This window comes from Mizuhopecten yessoensis, unplaced genomic scaffold, assembly GCF_002113885.1.
Source record: "Mizuhopecten yessoensis strain PY_sf001 unplaced genomic scaffold, ASM211388v2 scaffold10985, whole genome shotgun sequence".
In the NCBI taxonomy this organism is placed as follows: Eukaryota; Metazoa; Mollusca; class Bivalvia; order Pectinida; family Pectinidae; genus Mizuhopecten; species Mizuhopecten yessoensis.
The window spans coordinates 838,710-860,325 of NW_018408820.1; the positions used below are offsets into that span (position 1 = coordinate 838,710).

Below are 21,616 nucleotides of genomic sequence, written 5' to 3' on the forward strand. Positions count from 1 at the left end.
AGAGTGTCAGAATGGGAAATAGAGGTAAGGCAGGGACAAGTGAGGGGATGATAAAGGGTTAGAGAGTGTCAGAATGGGAAATAGAGGTAAGGCAGGGACAAGTGAGGGGATGATAAAGAGTTAAAGAGTGTCAGAATGGGAAATAGAGGTAAGGCAGGGACAAGTGAGGAGATGATAAAGGGTTAGAGAGTGTCAGAATGGTAAATAGAGGTAAGGCAGGGACAAGGGAGGGGATGATAAAGGGTTAGAGAGTGTCAGAAGGGTAAATAGAGGTAAGGCAGGGACAAGTGTGGGGATGATAAAGAGTTAAAGAGGGTCAGAATGGGAAATAGAGGGAAGGCAGGGACAAGTGAGGAGATGATAAAGGGGTAGAGAGTGTCAGAATGGGAAAAAGAGGTAAGGTAGGGACAAGTGAGGAGATGATAAAGGGCTAGAGAGTGTCAGAATGGGAAATAGAGGTAAGGCAGGGACAAGTGAGGGGATGATAGAAGAGTTCAGAAAGGGAGGGTAAAGGAGGTGCGAGGGAAACGATAGAGGAGCTGAGAGTGGGACAATAAAGGGGGACTTGGAGGTGTATCTGTGCTTTCTGTCCCATGGCAGTATTCCAATATGTACACATTATGATAAAGGTGTTTATTATAAGGCTACTCTGCTGTATCGGTGACTAAGCATCCCAACAAACCTTAAAATTATGTTAGAACAGGCCTGGGCGGTATCTTTATCAATGATGTAAGATATCCAGCTTCTAGTTATTTCTGTCCGAGATGATATAAAGTCCCATTACAGGCAAACCTGCTCAACAGACCACCTCTGTAAGGAGACCATCTGTGTTAAGGATACTACTTTAAAAACTCTCTATTATAGAAATTTTATTTTTAACAGAACCTTCATTAAGAGACAACCTGTGTTAAGGGACCTTTTTATGGGCTTTCAAATACAGTTTGACTGTCAATACTTATGCAAGACTGTAATAATAAAAAAACTCACAAAGAAAATTTATGAAATATATATATATTAATGCTACACTCTGTTACTGTACTGTATGACACCAAAACTTGACGTTTATCGAAAAGTATATCAAGGTTCAAGTTCAAGGGGTAGGGGGAGGACACTCGGTAACAGCAACCAATTATAAATGTTCATCTAAAAGTTGAATTTCAATCCTGTCTGAGGCTGTTACCATTAGGCATCAGACTTACAAGTCCTCAGCCTTTTAGTAAGCTGTCACTTCCTTCCTGGCTTTCTAATTATGTAACCAAGGACCTTTAAGGGATGAAACAGGTTAGGAAGTGCTCCAGTTAAATTAGAATAACAAGTTCCTGTAACAGCGGAAATGATATGAATTTCATGTATATTTGATGTTTGTGAAATTCAGATGAACTACATCATACAATGATATATATCACGACACAATTTAATAACTTCAATATACAATATCGTACAATGCTATTAAGATATAACAAAATATCAATATAACATGTACACCCTCTCATATGTCGCCTAATATATATTTCAAGGTCGCCTCTTCCATTTTTATCTAACAATACCTATATATATACGTCTACCTCATTGATGTCTCGAAACCTTTTTATAATGCCAAACTTTGACAGAACTAATGGAGACAATGAATGGTTTCGTTATGGTACACCGAAAGTTTTTTAAATCAATTCCTTTTACAGTAAAAAAAAAAGGGGGGGGGGTTGGATTTGATAAATATTTATGATCTTTTCGTCTTTCAGATAGATATTAAAACTTTCTTGTTTTCGAATATAAATAATAAATTAGTGTATTAGGTTTATTAAGATCTTGCTACAATCTCAGTCATTGGGATGTTTGGCTGCAATTTCAGTCGCTCAGATGTTTGACATCAATCTCAAACACTAAGACATTTGGCTACAGTTTTGTGGCTAGGATGTTTGGCTACCATTCCATCACTCAGGTGTTTTGGCTACAATCTCAATCACTTGGATGTTTTCCTTCAATGTGTCTAATATACACACTGACCACATGTGGATGTCTCAAGGAGATGAAGTCGTCGGAGATAAAAATACAAACGTGGTCTGTTATCCGCACGTTTTATCAATGTTTGGATGACGATAAGATAGGAAATGAAGATTTATATTTCTTCAGAAATCTGTAAGTTTTATCAGGTTTTTTTATAGGGTTGAAGATTGAAGATAAACTTTCCTGGACAATATCTCTAAAGCTTTGTCGTGCTAGGTGAATAACCTCGGATGATTTAGACATTTGTTGAATGTAAAAGTCATTCCCCATCTTTGTCAATGAGGTCATGAATTTTAAATTAAGTGATATTTATCATGCATACATTTTCTGCATGCTAAAACATTGTAATAAAGCTCTGTCCACTGTCCACTGTCCACTGTGGCAGCGGTTGTTGACCGATCTGTCCCCTCCAGACAAGTTTATAATCCTGAAAAATATTCATACTTGGACTTAAATGATTTATAGATATACCTATGTCGGCATTATCAGGTGTGCCCACTCCCTGTTGGTTTGTAGTTTTCATTTCATATTAGTAAAGGAAAGAAATGAATAGGCATACCTTAAGGTGTATATATATATATATATTCAAAGTACAAAAAAAATCTATACATACTGACTGTTTTCTGGCAATAAAACATTCCAGAAATAGCCTGTCCTTTTTTTATTTGAATTGATATGTATGTCAACGATTTATTGCCAGTATGTTTTATTGAACTAAGAAAAGTACATCTGTCTACTGATATGTAGATTATGTCAATTTCGGGCTTTGATTATCTGTTATTACTGAAGTTTAAACTATTTCCCTAGATCCCCCAGGGACTTAGGTGCATGAGTGGTATGTCTATTTCTCTAGATCTTCCAAATACTATTTTCCTAGATCCCCAGGGACTAATTCCCTAGATCCCCAAGGACTATTTCCCTAGATCTCCCAAATATGATTTTCCTAGATCCCCAGGGACTATTTCCCTAGATCCCAGCGACTTTTTCCCTAGATCTCCAAAGGACTATTCCCCTAGATCTCCCAAGGACTATTCCCCTAAATCTCCCAAGGACTATTCCCCTAGATCCCCCAAGGACTATTCCCCTAGATCCCCCAAGGACTATTCCCCTAGACCCCCCAAGGACTATTTCCCTAGATCTCCCAAGGACTATTCCCCTAGATTCCCCAAGGACTATTCCCCTAGATCTCCCAGGGACTATTTCCCTAGATCCCCAAGGGACTTTTTCCCTACATTCTTTGGGATTAGATGCATGAGTAGTCCTGCTATTTCCCTAGACCCCCCTCCCCCAGAGACTAATAATTGCCTTAGATCTCTTACGACTAAATGCTATTTATTCAACCTGTGTGGCTCTGATTTGTGCCCTCCATCTTGGAAATGGATGGCGATGTTAGCAATAACTGTAATGTTATCATGTGGTTGGTTAACAAACGGTGATTAATAAAACATGTTTTAATATGTAATACTCTGTGAAACAAGAAACAGCCTACAAACATTTCAAATGTTGAATCGATAAAACAAATCGTTTTCATAGATTAAACCCAGCCTAAATAATTCATGTCCAGTAGAATCAATGTTGTTCCAAAGAGTTGTTAGACAAATTTTCAATATAATCAATAGAATTTAAAACTAAAGGTGAAACTCACAGCTCTACATTGCTTGTATATATTACTTTTCATGTTTATTCGTGTTGTACTTCAACATAACAGCCTGCTAGAGTGTGTTATTATGAATTTCAGCTCCGAGTCGGTACAAAAAATGCCCCAACTCGCATTGATACATGAATTGAGTGACAAAATTAACTGTCAATTTCTTCTCTCTGCCAGTTTATTATTCAAACTGCCAGTCCTAATTCAATAAATTCCTGTGGTCTTTTTTGAAGCTAGTGTAAATTTGTTTTGTGTTGTTCAATATTTATCGAACAGTTTTGCAAAAAAAATCACCCCTGAATGACATGCAGCTGGGTTAATTTAAAAGGACTCTTTGTCTGTGTTTGCTGACAAATTCTTCTTCTTTGTATGGATTGTCTTCTTTTATATTTCGTGAAGATATTTATCTAGGCTATCTAGGCAAGTAAATATGAATCTACCTGTGAAAAAACATTTTTTTTGCAAAGTTGTTTGAAAGCTTACAATACATGAACTGTTTGCGATTTTACTGAGCATTCAATATTAAAAATAAATTTGGTCACTGAAATTGAAATTGAAAATTAAAGTAATTCATTGTTCCAAAATATTTATATCTTTAATCTTGTTCTTTGTATGCTTGCAATGGAATAATATACTGATAATTAAGGTTAGCAATATGTTTGAAAATTTAACATAAATACAATTTACCAGAAAATATTTAAAATCTTAAATTGCTACTGATAATTTTTTTTCTTCCAATGTATACATTCATCTGTGTTGCTGGCTTCATGTACAATGAACTGTTTAAGAGGATGGCGCCAGCCATTCATTCAATTTTCTGCCAAAAAAAATGACACAAACCTCGATCCCCACACTCATCTTATCAGCTGAGTGTTTGTACATAGATCTGATTCTCTCGAGTGCTTCAAGTATAAATCTTCCTCACAATGTATCTTGTATTGATCTAAAAACCAAGTGGGTTGTTTCTCTGATTGTCAGACTCCGTCTGATTTAGGATGCCAGCTGTAAGGGAAATGGTAAGGTTGTAATTTACCAAGAATGAAGAAAGCAAATTTAGTCCTTTTAATTGTTGGCGTGTTTGATAACAGTCTTAGCTGAGATTGGATACTCTGAAGGTCTGGGTCTATATAAACAACACCTGTATATATTTGATAAAACCGTTTGGACCTGTGTATTATGTTCACCTCTAAAACAACAGTTCATCAAGAATTGCATTTTTTGTCGTAGAGTGATTGAGGATTGTAAAGAGATTTTTTGCCTGTCTGAGCTGTTTTCACGCATGGAAAAAGAGCCCAAAAAATACTACAACACAATTATTTCTGAATATTTTTAGCTCTCTTGCTCACAAGATAAGCTAAGTGGAAATCAATTTTAACTGTGAATGACTACAAACCTCTGGCGCCAGGGGTTTTACTGGAAATCCTTACCTCTCTTACAGCAGAGAAAAAACATTAAGTTGAAAATACATACAAATCATTTTATACGCGAAAATGTTTTGGAAATTTTGCTATCAAGATATAAATCACAATTCGCTAAAATCGCTTTATTATACATGCTTTGTTGTCATTTGGAGACAAGGTTGATTATTGGGATAAATGTAGTCATCTAAGGAAAAGTCAATAAATCTCTTTATTACCCTTGATTGCAAAAAAAAACACATTAACAACGTTTGTCAAATCAATTTTCACAACTTGTTGAACAATGAATATGATGGCAGGCGATAGGGATGGTTGCCATGACGGTTGTGGCCACTTCCTGTCGTGACCATGGCAACAAGATGACACTCAAGTACTAATTGTGACAGATTAACCAATGTCCAAACTGTCCCAGGATGCTGGAATTGTCAGACGCTGCCTGCCATTTCCTGTTGTTATGACAACCATTTCACTTTCATCCAGACAGCCAAATAGCATAATTGTGTCATTTACATAAAATTGTCCAAAACAATACTGGATGGGAAGATAGCCTGTCTCCAGCCATATCGCAATCCAAATCAGTGTCCACATCAAGAGGGGATTTTTAGTGTATTTGGTATAAATATAGTGTACTTCTGGCTCAAGGTTGTTGTCCTAATTTTCAGGTCCTCAATCTCGCCTCTGTTTCTATTATCTGTTTGAAGCCTCAGCTTTCCCCTTGCATTGCTTTGCTTTCCTCCCTCACATACTGCCTCTAACACTGACCTGCCTGGGGTGATGGACCACACACCCCCTCACCTACTCCCTGGGTCCACACACTCCCTCCCCCTCATACTGACCCTAACACTGCTCTGACAGTGATAAGTTAATGGCCTCAGGTAACGTATCGCTTGTCCGGATCATAAACACTTGGCAATAAATCATTTTTTTTTAAAATGAGTCATTGGCAGAGTTCTTGTGAAGCCAGGTCAGATTAGATAAAATAGGTTACGGGAGGTGTCACAAAGGATACAGGTTTGTCCAAGGTATAGCCTACACACTTTACACCGCCCAAACTGCGGAGGTGTCATTAAGAAAAACAGGTTTGTTATCGGTATAGAGAACAAATTTAACACCACCCAAACGTAGGAGGTGTCACAAAAGATACAGGTTTAATTGTCAGAGGTATAGCCAGTCTACACATATAACACCACCCAAACTGCGGAGGTGTCATTAAGGATACAGGTTTGCCGGAGCCCTCACCACCACGATAAACATCACCCATCACTGACTCATCTTCCTCATCCCCCGTACGTTACCTGTGGGTCCTAAATAAGACACGCCTGAATTCTTACTGGTTAAATAAAATATGGCTTCTAAGCCCTTCCAAATATGGTCGTTATATATGCTAAGCAAGAATGGGAAGGGTGTAAATGTTAAAAAGATATTTCACATCATATCCTGAACTGTCAGAAAAGGCTTGTCATATGAAGTCATAGGAAATTGGAATCCATTCACGTTCTTTCTTGTCCATTTTTAAAATAAATTAAAAATTGAGTGCGTCGCTTTACTATCAATAGAAATGCCAGATAAGAAGAAAGACAGGGGACGTATCGGTGAAAGTCGAGACACACTGTGAATTAAAAAAATTGAATTGTTATTTAACGACAAGTTCACACATAATAAGTGTCTGAATGACCTTATAACAACTACAGAAATGTAATGCATCTCCCCAGTAAAGGTAAAGGTAAACACCATTCTCTAGTAACAATGACAGAAAGGGCTAATTGGATAGATAGTCCAGGTTAATAACTCTTCGTTTCGTATTACGCAAAGTCTTTTATAAACCCTCTTTACTGAATTTCAATTGTGAGTAAAAATCCTGTTCTGTCATGTTTATGGATATTGTATGAAGTGTTTTACTTGGACCCTTTTGGCATTGTATACAGTCTATATGTATCACTGTCACTTGCTCCAGTGTGAGAGACAAGGCAGGCCTTGTGAGGCAGAAATGATGTATAATCAGTGTGCATGATAGTTATGGCTCCATCCAGTATCAAGTTCGTCCCAGACCAAAGAAAAGACACTTTTTCCATGACACTCGATCATCATTACACCCCGTTTTATCTGGGGGAATATGATCATCATTACACCCTGTTTTATCGATGGAATACCACATGCTTGTCAATTGGTCCGAGTATGGCTCTTGTTACATGCTGGATAATATTTCACACAATGAATGTCTTCCTCTCAAATGTCCAAGTTAGGGAGACATACATTCCTTGTGAATTGAAGGAATTTTATTAAGTGTGGGGATGTCAATTTTTTTTTTGTATATGTCCCTCAAGAGGTGGCAAGACATCATATAGGAGTTTGACCTCCAGACTAAATGATGGCATCTGTTACACTGACCGGCCTCGAGCCTGGACAGAGGAGATGACACAAGTCCATGCAGCCTCTGTACTCTGTCCTTTTTTGGGGGTCAATAAAATTTGTCTCCAAGGACAAAAGCAATTTAATAGAACTGATGACAAGACAAATGTCAAAGGTAGAAGATGAGATGGGAAGATGGGAGGATGTCAAAGGTCAACAGGAATGTGGAAGGATGTCAAAGGTCAATGGGGATGTGGAAGGATGTCAAAGGTCAACGGTGAATTGAAAGGACATCAAAGATTAACTGGGAGGTGGGATGATATCAAAGATCAATGGCGAGATGGAAAGATGTCAAATGTCAAGGTAGAGGTAGAAAGATATAAAAGGGGAAGGTGTTAAGAGGTCAAAGGGGAGTTAAGAGGATGTCAAAGGTCAAGGGAGAGATGAGAGGATGTCAAAAATTATGTGGAATATGCATGTACGGCATTTTCAATCAAAATGAAACTATTCCTATGAGCTGTACAATCCAAATTTGCTTTATTTTCATGGAATAGCCAACAGACTTTGTTTCAAGGTATCCTAGCTTTTGCCTGAGAGTAAACTAGTGCATTATGATACATGATCCGTTCTGTACTGGCATTTCTAGTGCTTTCTTCTCGTTCACGATAGCAGGCACAGTTGATTACGTTACATAATGGTGGCCATTGTTCCTCACGGAGACCGACACGGAGCGACCAAGTACAATTCACTTATCCACCCCGTGGCATTTGATGCGATAATTCAGATTGGCAAATATAACTACCCTCTCCCCCCAATATCAGAATTGGACCCAGTATTCTGTCAGATAGGACTAATCTATCCGCTGGTAAAGGGGTCGAGCCCTGCCTGATTACATGTTGACATTCAGTGCACAGAGACACTAGTCTTAAACAACATGCAACAGTTGAGAAATTAAAAGGCATGATTGATGATTTAGTAGAATGACATTTTAGTGGGGTTTTTAAATTGAAAGCACATTTTGTATTCTAATTGAAAATATTTGCAAGCTTGACATAATTGCTGGCTTTGTGTTGTGAACTATATGGAGAATATCGTTTTAATTAAAAAGTCTGCCAGTGGTGATTACCCAATGGGTATTTTTCCACTGTATATTTATTTGGGTACACATACACACTCCATTGATTGACGTAACTGAATACTGCACTGACACAGGTTGATATTTGTACGACATTTATCTGCTTTTGAATTTATATTTTTCTAAATATAGTGAAAACATAAGCATTATTGTTTTATTTGACATTGCCACTATGGCCACCATTGCCATGTGTGCCACCATTGCCACTATGGCCACCATTGCCACCATTGCCACTATGGCCACCATTGCCACCATTGCCACCATTGCCACTATGGCCACCATCGCCACTATGGCCACCATTGCCACTATGGCCACCATTGCCACCATTGCCTCTATGGCCACCATTGCCACCATTGCCACCATTGCCACTATGGCCACCATTGCATTATGGGCCACCATTGCCACCATGGCCACCATTGCCACCATTGCCAATATAGCCACCATTGCCACTGGCCACCATTGCCACCATTGCCATGTTTGCCACCATTGCCACTATGGCCACCATTGCCATGTTTGCCACCATTGCCATGTTTGCCACTATGGCCACTATGGCCACCATTGCCACCATTGCCACTATGGCCACCATTGCCATGTTTGCCACTATGGCCACCATTGCCACCATTGCCACTATGGCCATGTTTGCCACCATTGCCACTATGGCCACCATTGCCACCATCGCCACTATGGCCACCATTGCCACTATGGCTAACCCTGCCACCACAGCTACTACAATCATACATCACGATGTAAATTTCTGTTTATCCTTACAGTTCCTTTATAAATCTTCCTAGATGAACTATCAGAATCCTCAATTGTAAGGCAAACATTTGCAAGGTTTAATAATAGTATAAGGAGGATTTACTGTACCAGTAAAACATAAAATTCTTTAAGTTTGGCTAGCTTGGGTGGGGCTCCCATTACCACATGCAGATTGAGGATGATGGTAATTATTTGATGACATGAATTCTAAACGGTTAACTGTTCAGGAGATAAAAGTTATGTGAGGGACGTTTGGAATCAGAACTATGTACATACCTGTATCTCATTAGAAACACACCTACGCTGCTATCTTACCTGGGGTGGGGTCAGGTGACATAGTTTGAATTTACACCTGAAGATTATTTTGAGAGAAGCTTTGAGGGGCATTTTTTGGTTGTTAAGGATCGTACCCAGATTGTCAATATTCTGAACGTGACAATTGTCAGGTATGTCTATATGATGGTTCTCGTTGCTGAAAGATCAGAATAAAAACTTGTGGAAGCAAAATATTTGGAACGTTTAACAAATCAATTTTGAAGCTGAAATAATTATATAAATAAAGGCCTCGTGTGTTACCAGCATGTCTGTATCACTGACTGTGTCGGACCATGATTAGATTATGTTTGATGACAGACAATGACATGCGGCCTGTTTTAGTCCGGCCAGAGGAGAGAGGTCAAATCTGGAGCAACGACACCAGGACACAGACTTAATAGTTACGATAGATTCGTCTACTTATTGGAACAGAGTAACAGCTCGTATCGTTCGTGTACGGGAAGACAGGATCTGCGGCAATGCATAAGTTGTCATGACCATTTATAAAATCTATGTAATAGTGAATACACGTTCCTTGTTCAACTCCACCAGGAGAGTATTAGATTGATGTTTCCGCGCCTTGATTGGTATGAGCTCGGGGAAACAATCGGCAATCCATTCGGTTTCTTCATCATCTGCCAACCTGGATAACATTGATTTCACTTATCAGTTTGTAATGATTACATTTATCTTACACAGTTTCATTGTGTAAAAATGAATTGACTCTACAACCTGGAACTACAGATTACAAGCTATTGCCAACCACCATTGATTAGGTGGATAGTTAATCATATCTTATAACAGTTCTGTTGGCACGCAGCCTTCTGTTACCCGTCAGACTTATAACTAACACATCAACAGAATTTCATTTACATTAATTTCAATAGATAAAGGATTTGCACAAACATATTTTTTTCAGATTTTGCAATAAACCATCTCTTTTATGTCAATTTGTTTCCCAAAATATCAGTACATGATATAAAAAAAATTAACCAAAAGATTTTTTAAAGTCCTATATTACTGGCCTTGATGTTTATGATTTCCTGTCATTCTTAACCATTACCTAAATTGTGAATGTAGAAAAAAACGTTTTAATCACCCAGATTAAATTGTTGTTTGGTTGTTATCAGGGTGAGATAACTAGAGGAAAAAGATTCACCTGTCAAGATTAAAAGATGTGTTTATAGACACTGATAAAACAACTTCCTGTGCAGCAAATAAATGTCTTCCTTAGTTGGAGATACCGTGGTTTTATTGATCATGACATAAACTTTACAATTATGAATTTCTGTAACACTGACTAATGGCATGTTGCAAAGAGGTTAAGAGACCCAGATCAGAGATTTTAAAGTGAGACTTTTATAATGATTATAAAACAATCATCTATCCATTGTAAACAAATTAACTTCAACAGTTGGGCAGCCAAAAAAAGTTGCAATAGAAAATAATGTCTTTAACTCATTCACCCTTGAAAACACATTTGAACTCTTCCAAATCAAAGGTTGGAATAGTTCATTATGAAATTTCAGGGATGAATGAGTTTAACACTTACTGCTTTCATGATCTTAAAACTCAAGAAATGATGGTTTGATTCCACAGCAGGGTTTTAACGTTTCATCACTGTTACCCTCGGTCCACCGTGCCTAGGTGTTGAGCATTGATCTAGCTGTTTTCTAAGCCGAGTTTAATATTGTGTTTTTATTGTGATGTAAAGAAAACTGACTGAGAGTAGTCACCTGTTTCCTCGTCATAAATGTCAGATTTAAGTCTGACTTACGATGCAATCCTACCATCCAGCCTCCAAGCCACGTGTATTGCATTCGTGTATTGCATTCGGCATAAAATCCCTCCAACCAGTAATCCGCGCCATTAAATACCACCAAATTGCCAGTTGTTCATGCAAGCTTGTGAATACATGGTATGCATATATCTCTTCTTCGTGCACTGAAGTTTCCAGTATTGAATTAGGTTGGGGTGTAGTTAGTTTTTTATAGAGCTGGCTTTGACTGATTTAGAAGCTTTTTAATGGATTAAATTTAGCACATGCCTTTCCTCGCATTAATTTTGGGGAAAAGCTCAGTACTATTTTTGTCGCCATATTGCTTAAATCTCATTCCTATATATAAAAACTTCAAACTCAAAAATAGAAACAATATTCTGATTAACGCTGGGGTAAACCAGTGTGTATTTAAATATGTGTTGCTAATCAAAATGTCAGGTTTTATATTAGGAAAATAAACCAACTTTGACTTTAATTAAGAATGAAAAAAAAATGATTCGTATAAGAACACATTCACCCCTACATATATCTAAACTGGACTTGGCCAGTCTTTGATTTGGTAAAAAATGGGACTTTAGGGATGAACGGTTTAAGAAAACGGGTGTTCAAGACAATAGCTTTAGTTATGTTTTCAAAAGTTTAAATTCCAGTAGTCATCTGCGCTCGTAAAAATATGACTCGGTTAATGATACATTAGAAAGGTAAAACTGTTTCTTAATGAAGAGTTACTGTTGCAGAGTTTTATTTTTATTTTTGGAGAGTAAAAATACTTCGTAGAAATTTTAAAGATATTGAAGGAAGACCTGTTGTTAATGTTATTTTATCTTTATGTCTTTACAGATATGGCAAGATTGTTTCCACCAAAGCCATAATGGACCAAACTACAAACAAATGCAAAGGTAAGGTTTCTACAGCATACAGAAGATGTCTACAAATAGCGAGAACAATGGGTTACCTCACAGGGGAGCGGTGTATCTCGGAGGGAAAGCTAATTGTAAATTCTCTAATTAGTATTGTGGTATTTTTGGAGACTGCACCAAATTGTTCTTCATAATTGAAAGTAAAATTACCTTTCTGCTGCAAAATTACCCGAGACTAATGTAGCGTTACGTAACTGCCTTGCCAGTTTTAATCAGTGGTCCTTAGTTACGAGTACAAGTTTCGGAAGGTACACATTGCAATCGGAACACTTACAACAGATTTTCGGTGATTGTTACTTAGATCACATGCAGTTGTGACCAAATTTTCTCACAGCTACACTTAATATGCTGAGAAATACATGATAAGATGCAGTATTTCTACATCAGAGTTGTCACTATTACATACGCACCACACGAGGTGTTGATGGTATACATGTCTCATTATCAAGTAGAGTAGGGATACGTGTAAAAATCTGGAAGCTCGGGGAACGCTAATTACAGCCCCATATTCCTCCCATAGATAAGGTATGCTTTGTCGTTAACGCCTGGCGTCCTGACAAATGACAACGTTTTTCTGTTACGAAGACAGATAGAATGCAGGTATAGTTAGCCAGACAAACCCTTGCCACCATCAATGACTTTTTAATTGGAACATTAACCCCCCTCATGTGCAGATATGACAGCTATGTTGTAATGACATCTGGTTCCCCCCTCCTACCGCCAACATGAGGGACATATTAAGGAATTGAACACTTTCTTATGTATTCATCCCATTTGCAGTCGGTAATATTACACAATGCAAATGTCCACATTATTCTTTCTTTTCTGAAGGATTCACTTAATGACACCATCGTATCCTCCATTTCGACAACAATTTAGGAAAAAGCAATAAAAGTAAGATTTGGGAAGGTATAAGAGGGCAAAGAACTTGTAATCATGCTCCTTTCGTAGGCACAGAAATAGTTTGTTTTCATTCCAAACAGATGACAATTAAAAGCCATCAAATCTCAAATCTGCTGCTGTCTATAAATAGATCAATCTGAAGTCACACAGGGGTCATCAGGTGCTTTTCATTATCTCCTGCAAATTACAAAGCTGATTGGACAAATGCTTTCACAGTTGTCACAGTTATTGGACAAGGAGTGTGTCTCCATCCAGTTGACCTTTGGTCTAGCTTGATATCATCTATCAACTGGAAACTTAACTCATTCACCCCTGAAGACACATTTGAACTCTTCAAATTCAATGGTTGGAATAGTTCATTATGAAATGTCTGGGATGAATGAGCCAATTCAGCTTGCTTGCTATTTTATTGTGGTTTAATTTAAGTTCATATGACTGTCATGTGACTATTAATCGGGGTATAGTTGAGGTTTTAAATGAGAGCTGAAGATAAACAGTTAGGGTAAGACAGTTTCCTCGTTTGAGATTTCTATACTCGCAACTGATCTACCAGAGGACTCGATCCTTACATCAGCTTTAGATCCATCACACACACACAAAATAAAAAGTGAAAAAAGCACTTCAGGAACATCAAACAACCACGGTGTTCAAAGTTAATTGACTTTCCAGTCCAGAAAATGTCCAATGACAAACAGTGTGCAGGGCTCACATATAGATAATTGTACCTCTCTCTAGACTTCTCTTTTCAAGTTTCGAGATTCTTCCCTCGATTAGAATGGATAGACTTTGTGACTGGAATAGTTGACACACCTACTGTGGCCGTCTGACGGAGCATGATGGCTCATATCACAGGCATCCGATCGAATCTAGAACTCATTGAACATCAGACGAACGAACTCTTCATCTACGCATACCTCATTCCAAAATACCAGACTTTCAACCTATCACAAAATATTGATATCAAACAGTTCTTATCAAGAAGTCTGAAGTTTATGAAAGCAAGCAAAAAAGTATATTTGTCATTATCAGACCATTACGAATGTATGAACGCCGTTGATAAAAGGATGGAGCTACAAATGTGTAAACATCTTTCAGAGGACTATGTATATACACTATTACATGGATATCAAAACTACTAAATCAAAAAATTTCGTGCTATTTCACAGTAGGTCATGATTCAATTGGTTTCAAAGAAAAGTGAATAGTAAAATGTATATGTTATCGTGGGTCAGCGCACTGTATACAGTCTCCATGTCACAACTAATCAGTTTGTCTCCTCTCGCTAATCGAGTTCTACATTAAGACGGGAATTTGAGCATTAGGTTGCATCAGTCTGTCTCTGCTGTTAATTGAAGTAAAACTCTGACATTATTCTGTGTTTTGATGATAATGATGATAGCGATGTTAAACTCTCCCATACAATATAACCTCAATATAAAGCCTCTTGTTTTTTAGGCCATCTCACTTATTGCTGGTGTCTTAAAATTTTCCTTCTTCTTTAACTATTCCATAATAGATCTCCCTCGATATATTGCCAGACCACCTTATAATGCCAGAATCTTGGTTAGGGCCCTTTTCTTATATCCGGTTCGACTAGTTTGTCAGTTTTCAAATGTCACATTTTCGGGTATAAATCCTGGCGGACCTTCAAATGTTTATACAGGTCTTCTTGCAAGACTTTGTCAAGGCTAGCCTGAAAGCAGCATCAGACTTCTAGTTTAGACCTTATTTCATAAACGAACAACTTTGGTCCAACTGGTTCAACTTTGGTCCAACCGGTACAACTTGGGTCCAACCGGTACAACTTTGCTCAAACTGGTACAACTTTGGTCCAACCGGCACAACTTTGGTCCAACCGGTACAACTTGGGTCCAACCGGTACAACTTTGGTCCAACAGGTTCAACTTTGGTCAAACCGGCACAACTTTGGTCCAACCGGTACAGCTTTGGTCCAACCGGTACAACTTGGGTCCAACCGGTACAACTTTGCTCAAACTGGTACAACTTTGGTCCAACCGGTGCAACTTTGGTCCAACCGGTACAGCTTTGGTCCAACCGGTACAACTTTGATCCAACTGGTTCAACTTTGGTCAACCCGGTACAACTTTGGTCCAACCGGTACAACTTTGGTCCAACCGGTACAACTTTGGTCCAACCAGTTCAACGGTTTGAATCACAATAAACGAATGTGGCCTGAATAAAATGGTTTCACTTTTAAGTATACTGGACATGACATCTTACTTTCCTCACAGTTTCTACTTGTATTTCTGGTACACAATTTCACTCTTTAAACCTGAAATAATTTTATTGATTTATCAAAACATAAGCTGCTGCAAGATTCTATATTTAAGCATTCAGAAATAGAACCCCAAAATCACAAGGTTTTTGTATGTAATTGTGATCCGGGCTGGTTCCAATTTCCGATTTCTGCTATATTAATGCCTCCATTGTCGAATAAAAAATTGTACAAATAAAAGTTGAGAACAAATTTACACACATAGTAGTTTTAACAGGTAGAAAGATTTAAAATCACTTACTAAGGTATCGGATGCTGTTATCAGGCCTAATTTTAATCCAGACTTGTTCTGATTTGGTTCAGGCTAAGCAGTTCTGATCAAGACTTGTTGTTCAAATATTGTCCCTACCACTAGTGTCTGTCACCTTCACTTTACCAATATTGGTTTATCGGTTCACGGTGTGAAACACTTTTAAATCCTCAACGACAATTTAACTTCACATTTTATAACTTGTTCGGACAATTACAAGGTCATACGAGGCCAGTGTGCTCATTGTTAATTTAAATCAAGTTGTTCAAAAACAAAATCAAATTTTGCACAAATCAAACAAGGGATAAAAGAAACGTTGAAGGGATATTTTCCTGGCTGGGTTTATGTCTTTAAATGGTTACACTATCTACTTTGAATTACCAATATTGACTTTTAAATGTTTACACTGACTGTGTGTATGTTTGCAGGGTATGGATTCGTTGATTTTGAGAACCCCCAGGATGCCGCAGTGGCTCTGAAAAACCTTCAGGCACAAAATATGCAAGTTCAGATGGCCAAAGTAAGTATTACAGAAGTAAGTCATTTTATACACATGTCTCGCTTGTCAGTAAACAGAACACATTCCCACGCCTCTTCCTTGCTTCACCTCCAAAGGGAGACTACCCTTTAATTGTCTTATACAGTGTTTTGCATGTGAACAGAAAGACAACCAATTCTTCTTAAAAACAAATCTATTTTGGTCTAAATAGTATTGATGCATTAGTTCAAGCTTGACTTAATATATAACATGGTCCGCAGGCCCAGACCCTGAGGCGTTTAACCTATTCTTCTTGCATGCATTCATGATCACGACCTTGTAAGAGAAATGGTATGTTCCCTGGTTTTAAAATAAAGGTTATTTGATAACTAAAAAAAAAAAAAAAAAGATTGCCAGTTAAAAATTACATCAAATATGATTTGACTGAAGGAGAGAATGAATTGAAAGTAAATACCTCTTTGGCGATGTCAGTAAATGTAGTTTAAAATCAGATGTCTAACAATCACGGTATTTGAAAAAAGCCATAAGCTACGGTATGTTTTGTAGAATGACTTTAATAGGAATTTGAGGTGGATCAATGGAGACTAAGCATCAAACATTGAAAACCTTTTATTTATAGTGCTTGAACATGGAGCAGAGAATTCAAACGTATCTCAAATGGCTCAGATGCAAATTAGCGCGAAATATTTTGCAAGGGAAACACAGGAAATCGATGACTCTATAACCAGATCTGTTTTTGTCTTATTATTTGTCATGTAGGCTCAGATTTTGTTAAAAGTATTTTTGCCTTTGAATCTCGTCACACAAAATACTTACAAAAAAAAACAATCGTTTTTCCGCAGGCTTGGAGCATTTTGATAGTTCTTTATGCTCTTGGGTGGTGCCATGTTAGCATGAATCTTGGTCATGGTGAAGCTTACATGGGGATAAAGTATTTTTTCTTTGAATCTCAGCAGAAATGCTTCCGAAAAACAGTGGTGTTTTTTTCTTGAGACTGATCTGCTACTTGTAGCATTTTGATAGTTCTGTTCCCCTAGGGTGGCGGTATGTTAGCATGAATTTTGGTCATGGTGAAGCTTACATGGGGATAAAGGTTTTTTTCTTTGAATCTCAGCAGAAATGCTTCCCTAAAGAGTTTTTATTTTGCTGGAGACTTATCTGCTACTTGTAGCATTTCGATAGTTCTGGGTTCCCTAGGGTGGCGGTATGTTAGCATGAATCTTGGTCATGGTGATCTCCACATTGAGAAGCCTTGGTGAGGTGAATACAACATGGCCGCCACTAGAGTTGTCATTGAACGTACAATAGTGTTTCGTGCTCCAATCTAAACACCCAATTGAGTTGTAATACAGCATAAGTACATGATCCATTAAAGCAAGGACTACACCAGTCTCCCAATCAATTTGTCCTCCGCAACAAGTAGCGCTCCAAAGCCGCACCATAAAACCACTGATTGAAGTTGAAATTAGTTTTATTAGGTAGAGAGCTGACATGTGATCGTACAATAGGTCTCTTACAATTGTCCTGATTGCACATCTTCCAAGTCTGGTGGGACTAAAATCCCTGTAAAGCGTACCCATTAAACAACATTTTCTCACAAATTTATAAACTATTGCAAGTATTATTCTCTTTTGTCGTTATAAATCAGCTATACGTAATTTGAACATAGACAATTTCATCCATTTAATTGGGACAAATAAAACCTGGTGAGATTTATTATCTTTCTAAATGTGGCACAAAGGCTGGCCAAATTTAGAACGACACTGCCCAGGAATTCACATCTGAATGGAGGCAGGTGAGAAGCAATATTGATTCCAGACTCTTGGCTCAATTTTAGAGCTTCCATTTGTTGATACCAGGAAGTTATGGCTCGGGTACAAACAACATTTGGAAGACATTTGTCCTATATAAGTACCTCATGTGTTTAGCAGTGACAGAAGGGTGATTTCCTATCCTTCTTATATGTTTTTGTCTAAATGCCAAATTCGTACATCAAATCCCGTAGCTATCGATCCACATCCAATAGGCTGTTTCTAGGTAAGGATAAAATTGAGTTTCTGGCAAAAGATGAGAAATATGAGCAATATACATCAAGCTTTACCGCATTCACCCCTGAAGATACATTTGAACTCTTCCAATTCAAAGGTCGGAATAGTGCATTATGAAATTTCAGGGGTAAATGAGTTAAATAGACCACATGTTTTAAAACGCATTGTGGACAGACTTTTAGTTGTAAGATAATTGCAATAGGAGAGATAGAGGGATTTTATTTCTACACTCAAGAATATCGCATCCAGAATGTCACAATCACTAACGAGAAATTATACAAAATAATTCCATGTTACTTTATCTCTAAGGATTCTTTTAAAGTGCAAAAGAAATCATACTCAATTTTAATTGTAGAAAGAATTCTAGGCAAAGTTAGAAATACAATTTTGTGTCAACATGTTCTACCGAAAAATTGAAACTCATGAGTAAATAATAGAAAGAAAATGAAGTTCAAAAGTCAGAAAGTTGTATTATTTATGGAAAGAAGTTTAAAACTCGAGGACTGTGTTGATGTAAGTATGTACAAAAAAAAACATACTAGAATGTCATAAAAAGAGCTCAAAGAAAATAGTTATTCTAAAATGTCAAGGAAATCTCTCTCTGAAGAAATCCTGTTGATTAGTATTAATAATTACTAAGGTTACGAATTTCATTAATGCTAAGTTCAAGGTCATTTCACTGAGTCCTTGACGAGGTTTTGACTCGGCCCAGACCACACATGGTGTGGATTCAACGATTTCCTTTAAGATGGTGTGAAAAGGAAGGATTTTGTTTTGTGTAGATTGAAGAGTGGGCTGTGCTGTTTTCCCCCTGATACAGCCATTATGTGGATGTTGTGTCTGAGTTTGGCTAACAGGTACTTGATAAGTCCTTCAAACTCTCCCCGATTAAGTATTGAATGGCGAACCCACATATTTTTGCGCTCTTACTTCCTGAGAACTTGATTTAAAATAGAGGCTCAAATACTTCAGATTTACAAACATGCAAACTTTTGAAAGACACCTGTGTGTTCAAAATTGTCCATTATGATAGCAAAATTCTGTTTACATCTTCGTTAGATATGGTAGAAGTCAAACCAGGTCATGTCAAGGGTACAAAGGTCACCGATTTGTTCTTGGAAATAAACTCCTATCATTATCAAGGAATTTATCAACACAAGTTGACCAATCATAAACTTAGAAAGGTCACCGATTTGTTCCAGGAAAAAAACTCTCATCATTATCAAGGATTTTATCAACACAAATTGACCAATCATAAACTTACAAAAGGTCATTGATTTGTTCTAGGAAAAAAACTGTTATTATTATCAAGGATTTGATAAACACAAATTGACCAATCGTAAACATGAGTTGCTATAACTAGTTCGGCTATACTATTGATCAGTGTCATCCGACCAAGTAGATTCTAGGAAAAGCCAGCCATTTAATTGTGGACAAACATCAGATCTTCAGAGGAAATTGACTATAGGATAAATATACTACTGCAATATCATTGGTCATGCATCAGTCAATTGTTCTGTGGCTGACGTTAATAGGACGTCATATTTCCTCGGATGATGCCTGTTAGGACAAGTGGCTTATCAATAATAATGAGACGGAGCAGGGGAATACTTGCAAGCCAAAAAAAAAAAAAGAAACTCCATTTCAATATTGTCTTGTCGATTTATTGTCATGGAAACAAAAGCCATGCTGAGTTGGTCAGATCTCTCTCCAGGATAACCATGGTTACACCTAAATATCAAGGGGAATTAATATATATTACCAGATAGCATGTATGAATGGTCCAACTGTTAGACAATGAAAATGGCTGCCTCAATAAAACCTGTCTGAGAGTTGAGAAGTACAGTGGAAAGTGTTCTGTGTAAACGGTCGGCTTACTCAACCTATAGATCTAGCTAGACTAAGCTGGTATTTGCTGGTCTCTGCTGACAGGGGATCATAGACAGACTTTTCATCTATTTAGTGGCTATAATCGTCTTCAGTGGTCAGTGCATGTAGCCTGGCAACTGTCCACACAATCTAACCCCTAACTTATACTGTCCGAATTGCAATTCCATTGGTCATTTGTTCTAAGTTATTGGTCACTTCAACCATTGGAAATCTCATTATTTTCCCACTGGTCAGCTAACACATGTTCCAACCTGTTTTTCTCTCTCCAATTCTCTGCTCCTGTCCACTTCATTTTCAAAATTTTCTTCATAAAAAATCATAATATTTTAAAGGTTACATAATGCTGCACTGCAGTAGAAAAAACTATTTATTTTAATTATTTCTATAAACTTTAGACATTATCATCTTTCTATTTCATTCTGTTTCTGTTTTTTTGTGTTTTCCGTCACACCTTTATAGATAGGTTTCAGGTCGTATAACATTGTACAATTTGTGTTGTTCTCTCTCCGTTTTGTCATTTAGACCTGTGGAGTATATATTGTAATTAGGTTGTAACGTTCCTTTCTGTCATCTCACCCACTGTTTCCCCGACATCATCAGTTTTCCTGTCAGTACGGCAAGGCCGTAGCTGGTAGGGACCTCTATCACACTCATTTACCTGACCCGCGTGTTTCTTGTGTAATCTATCAAACACAACACTCCGCATTCATTACCTGAATATCGAGACATATTTATCTGATGTTTTCATGACCATCATCTTTCCCTGGGCCTGAGTGGATGACCTCACTGTTCTGTTCACTCCTACAGATTTATTTTTATATAATATTACAAAATCTCTCCAACAAAATAAAACTTATACTGTTTATTTATCCGTCTGCCGTGATAGTTCTCCCTTGTTTTCAGAAAAAAAAACTTGTTCTTATCTTTTTTAAGAACAATTTCCTTTGAAAAAGAGCTCCAATTACATTTCTGTTTCCTGTCTGTTTTCTGAGAGGTCATTGGCTATCTGTCTTGTTGCTTGTTACCAAGGCAACCTAGAAAGTTGTGTTTAAACTTCACCGAATCATAAATTTCAATGAATGATACTTTGTTTCTGATGAAGTAGCCTGTTGAGTTGTGGTCTGGACAGTGTACCCTAACAGGAAAATAGAGGCTACCATTAGTATGTAGCTTTAAACATAGACTCGGTGGTCAGTGCCTTGGTCAATGTCCTGGTCAATGGAAGTCAAACACCATTTTTCTGTGTCGGATGCGCTGAATGCTCTGAATGCTAGTCATTCATATGTGTGCTTACAATGTTTGTTGGTATGGAAACAAAATCCCATTTCATCTATTCATCTCTCTCCCTATCTTTCTATCATGTACGTCCTCACCCATGTTCTTGTCCTCCTCCCTCCCTCCC

At 37.6% G+C, this 21,616-nt stretch overlaps 1 protein-coding gene across 21 annotated transcripts in view; it reads left to right on the forward strand.

Annotated features, from left to right (window-relative positions):
- The window catches only part of LOC110464321 (RNA-binding motif, single-stranded-interacting protein 2-like), a 268,575-nt gene that overhangs the window by 221,979 nt on the left and 24,980 nt on the right, over window positions 1-21,616 (forward strand). For 18 of the 21 annotated variants that reach the window (XM_021519479.1, XM_021519476.1, XM_021519475.1 and 15 more), the window contains 2 exons: window positions 12,249-12,307; window positions 16,206-16,312. In XM_021519479.1, the coding sequence (XP_021375154.1) occupies window positions 12,249-12,307; window positions 16,206-16,312 (166 nt within the window). The remainder of the gene's footprint in view (window positions 1-12,248; window positions 12,308-16,205; window positions 16,313-21,616) is intronic. The other 3 variants (XM_021519477.1, XM_021519478.1, XM_021519488.1) reach the window with 1 other exon arrangement.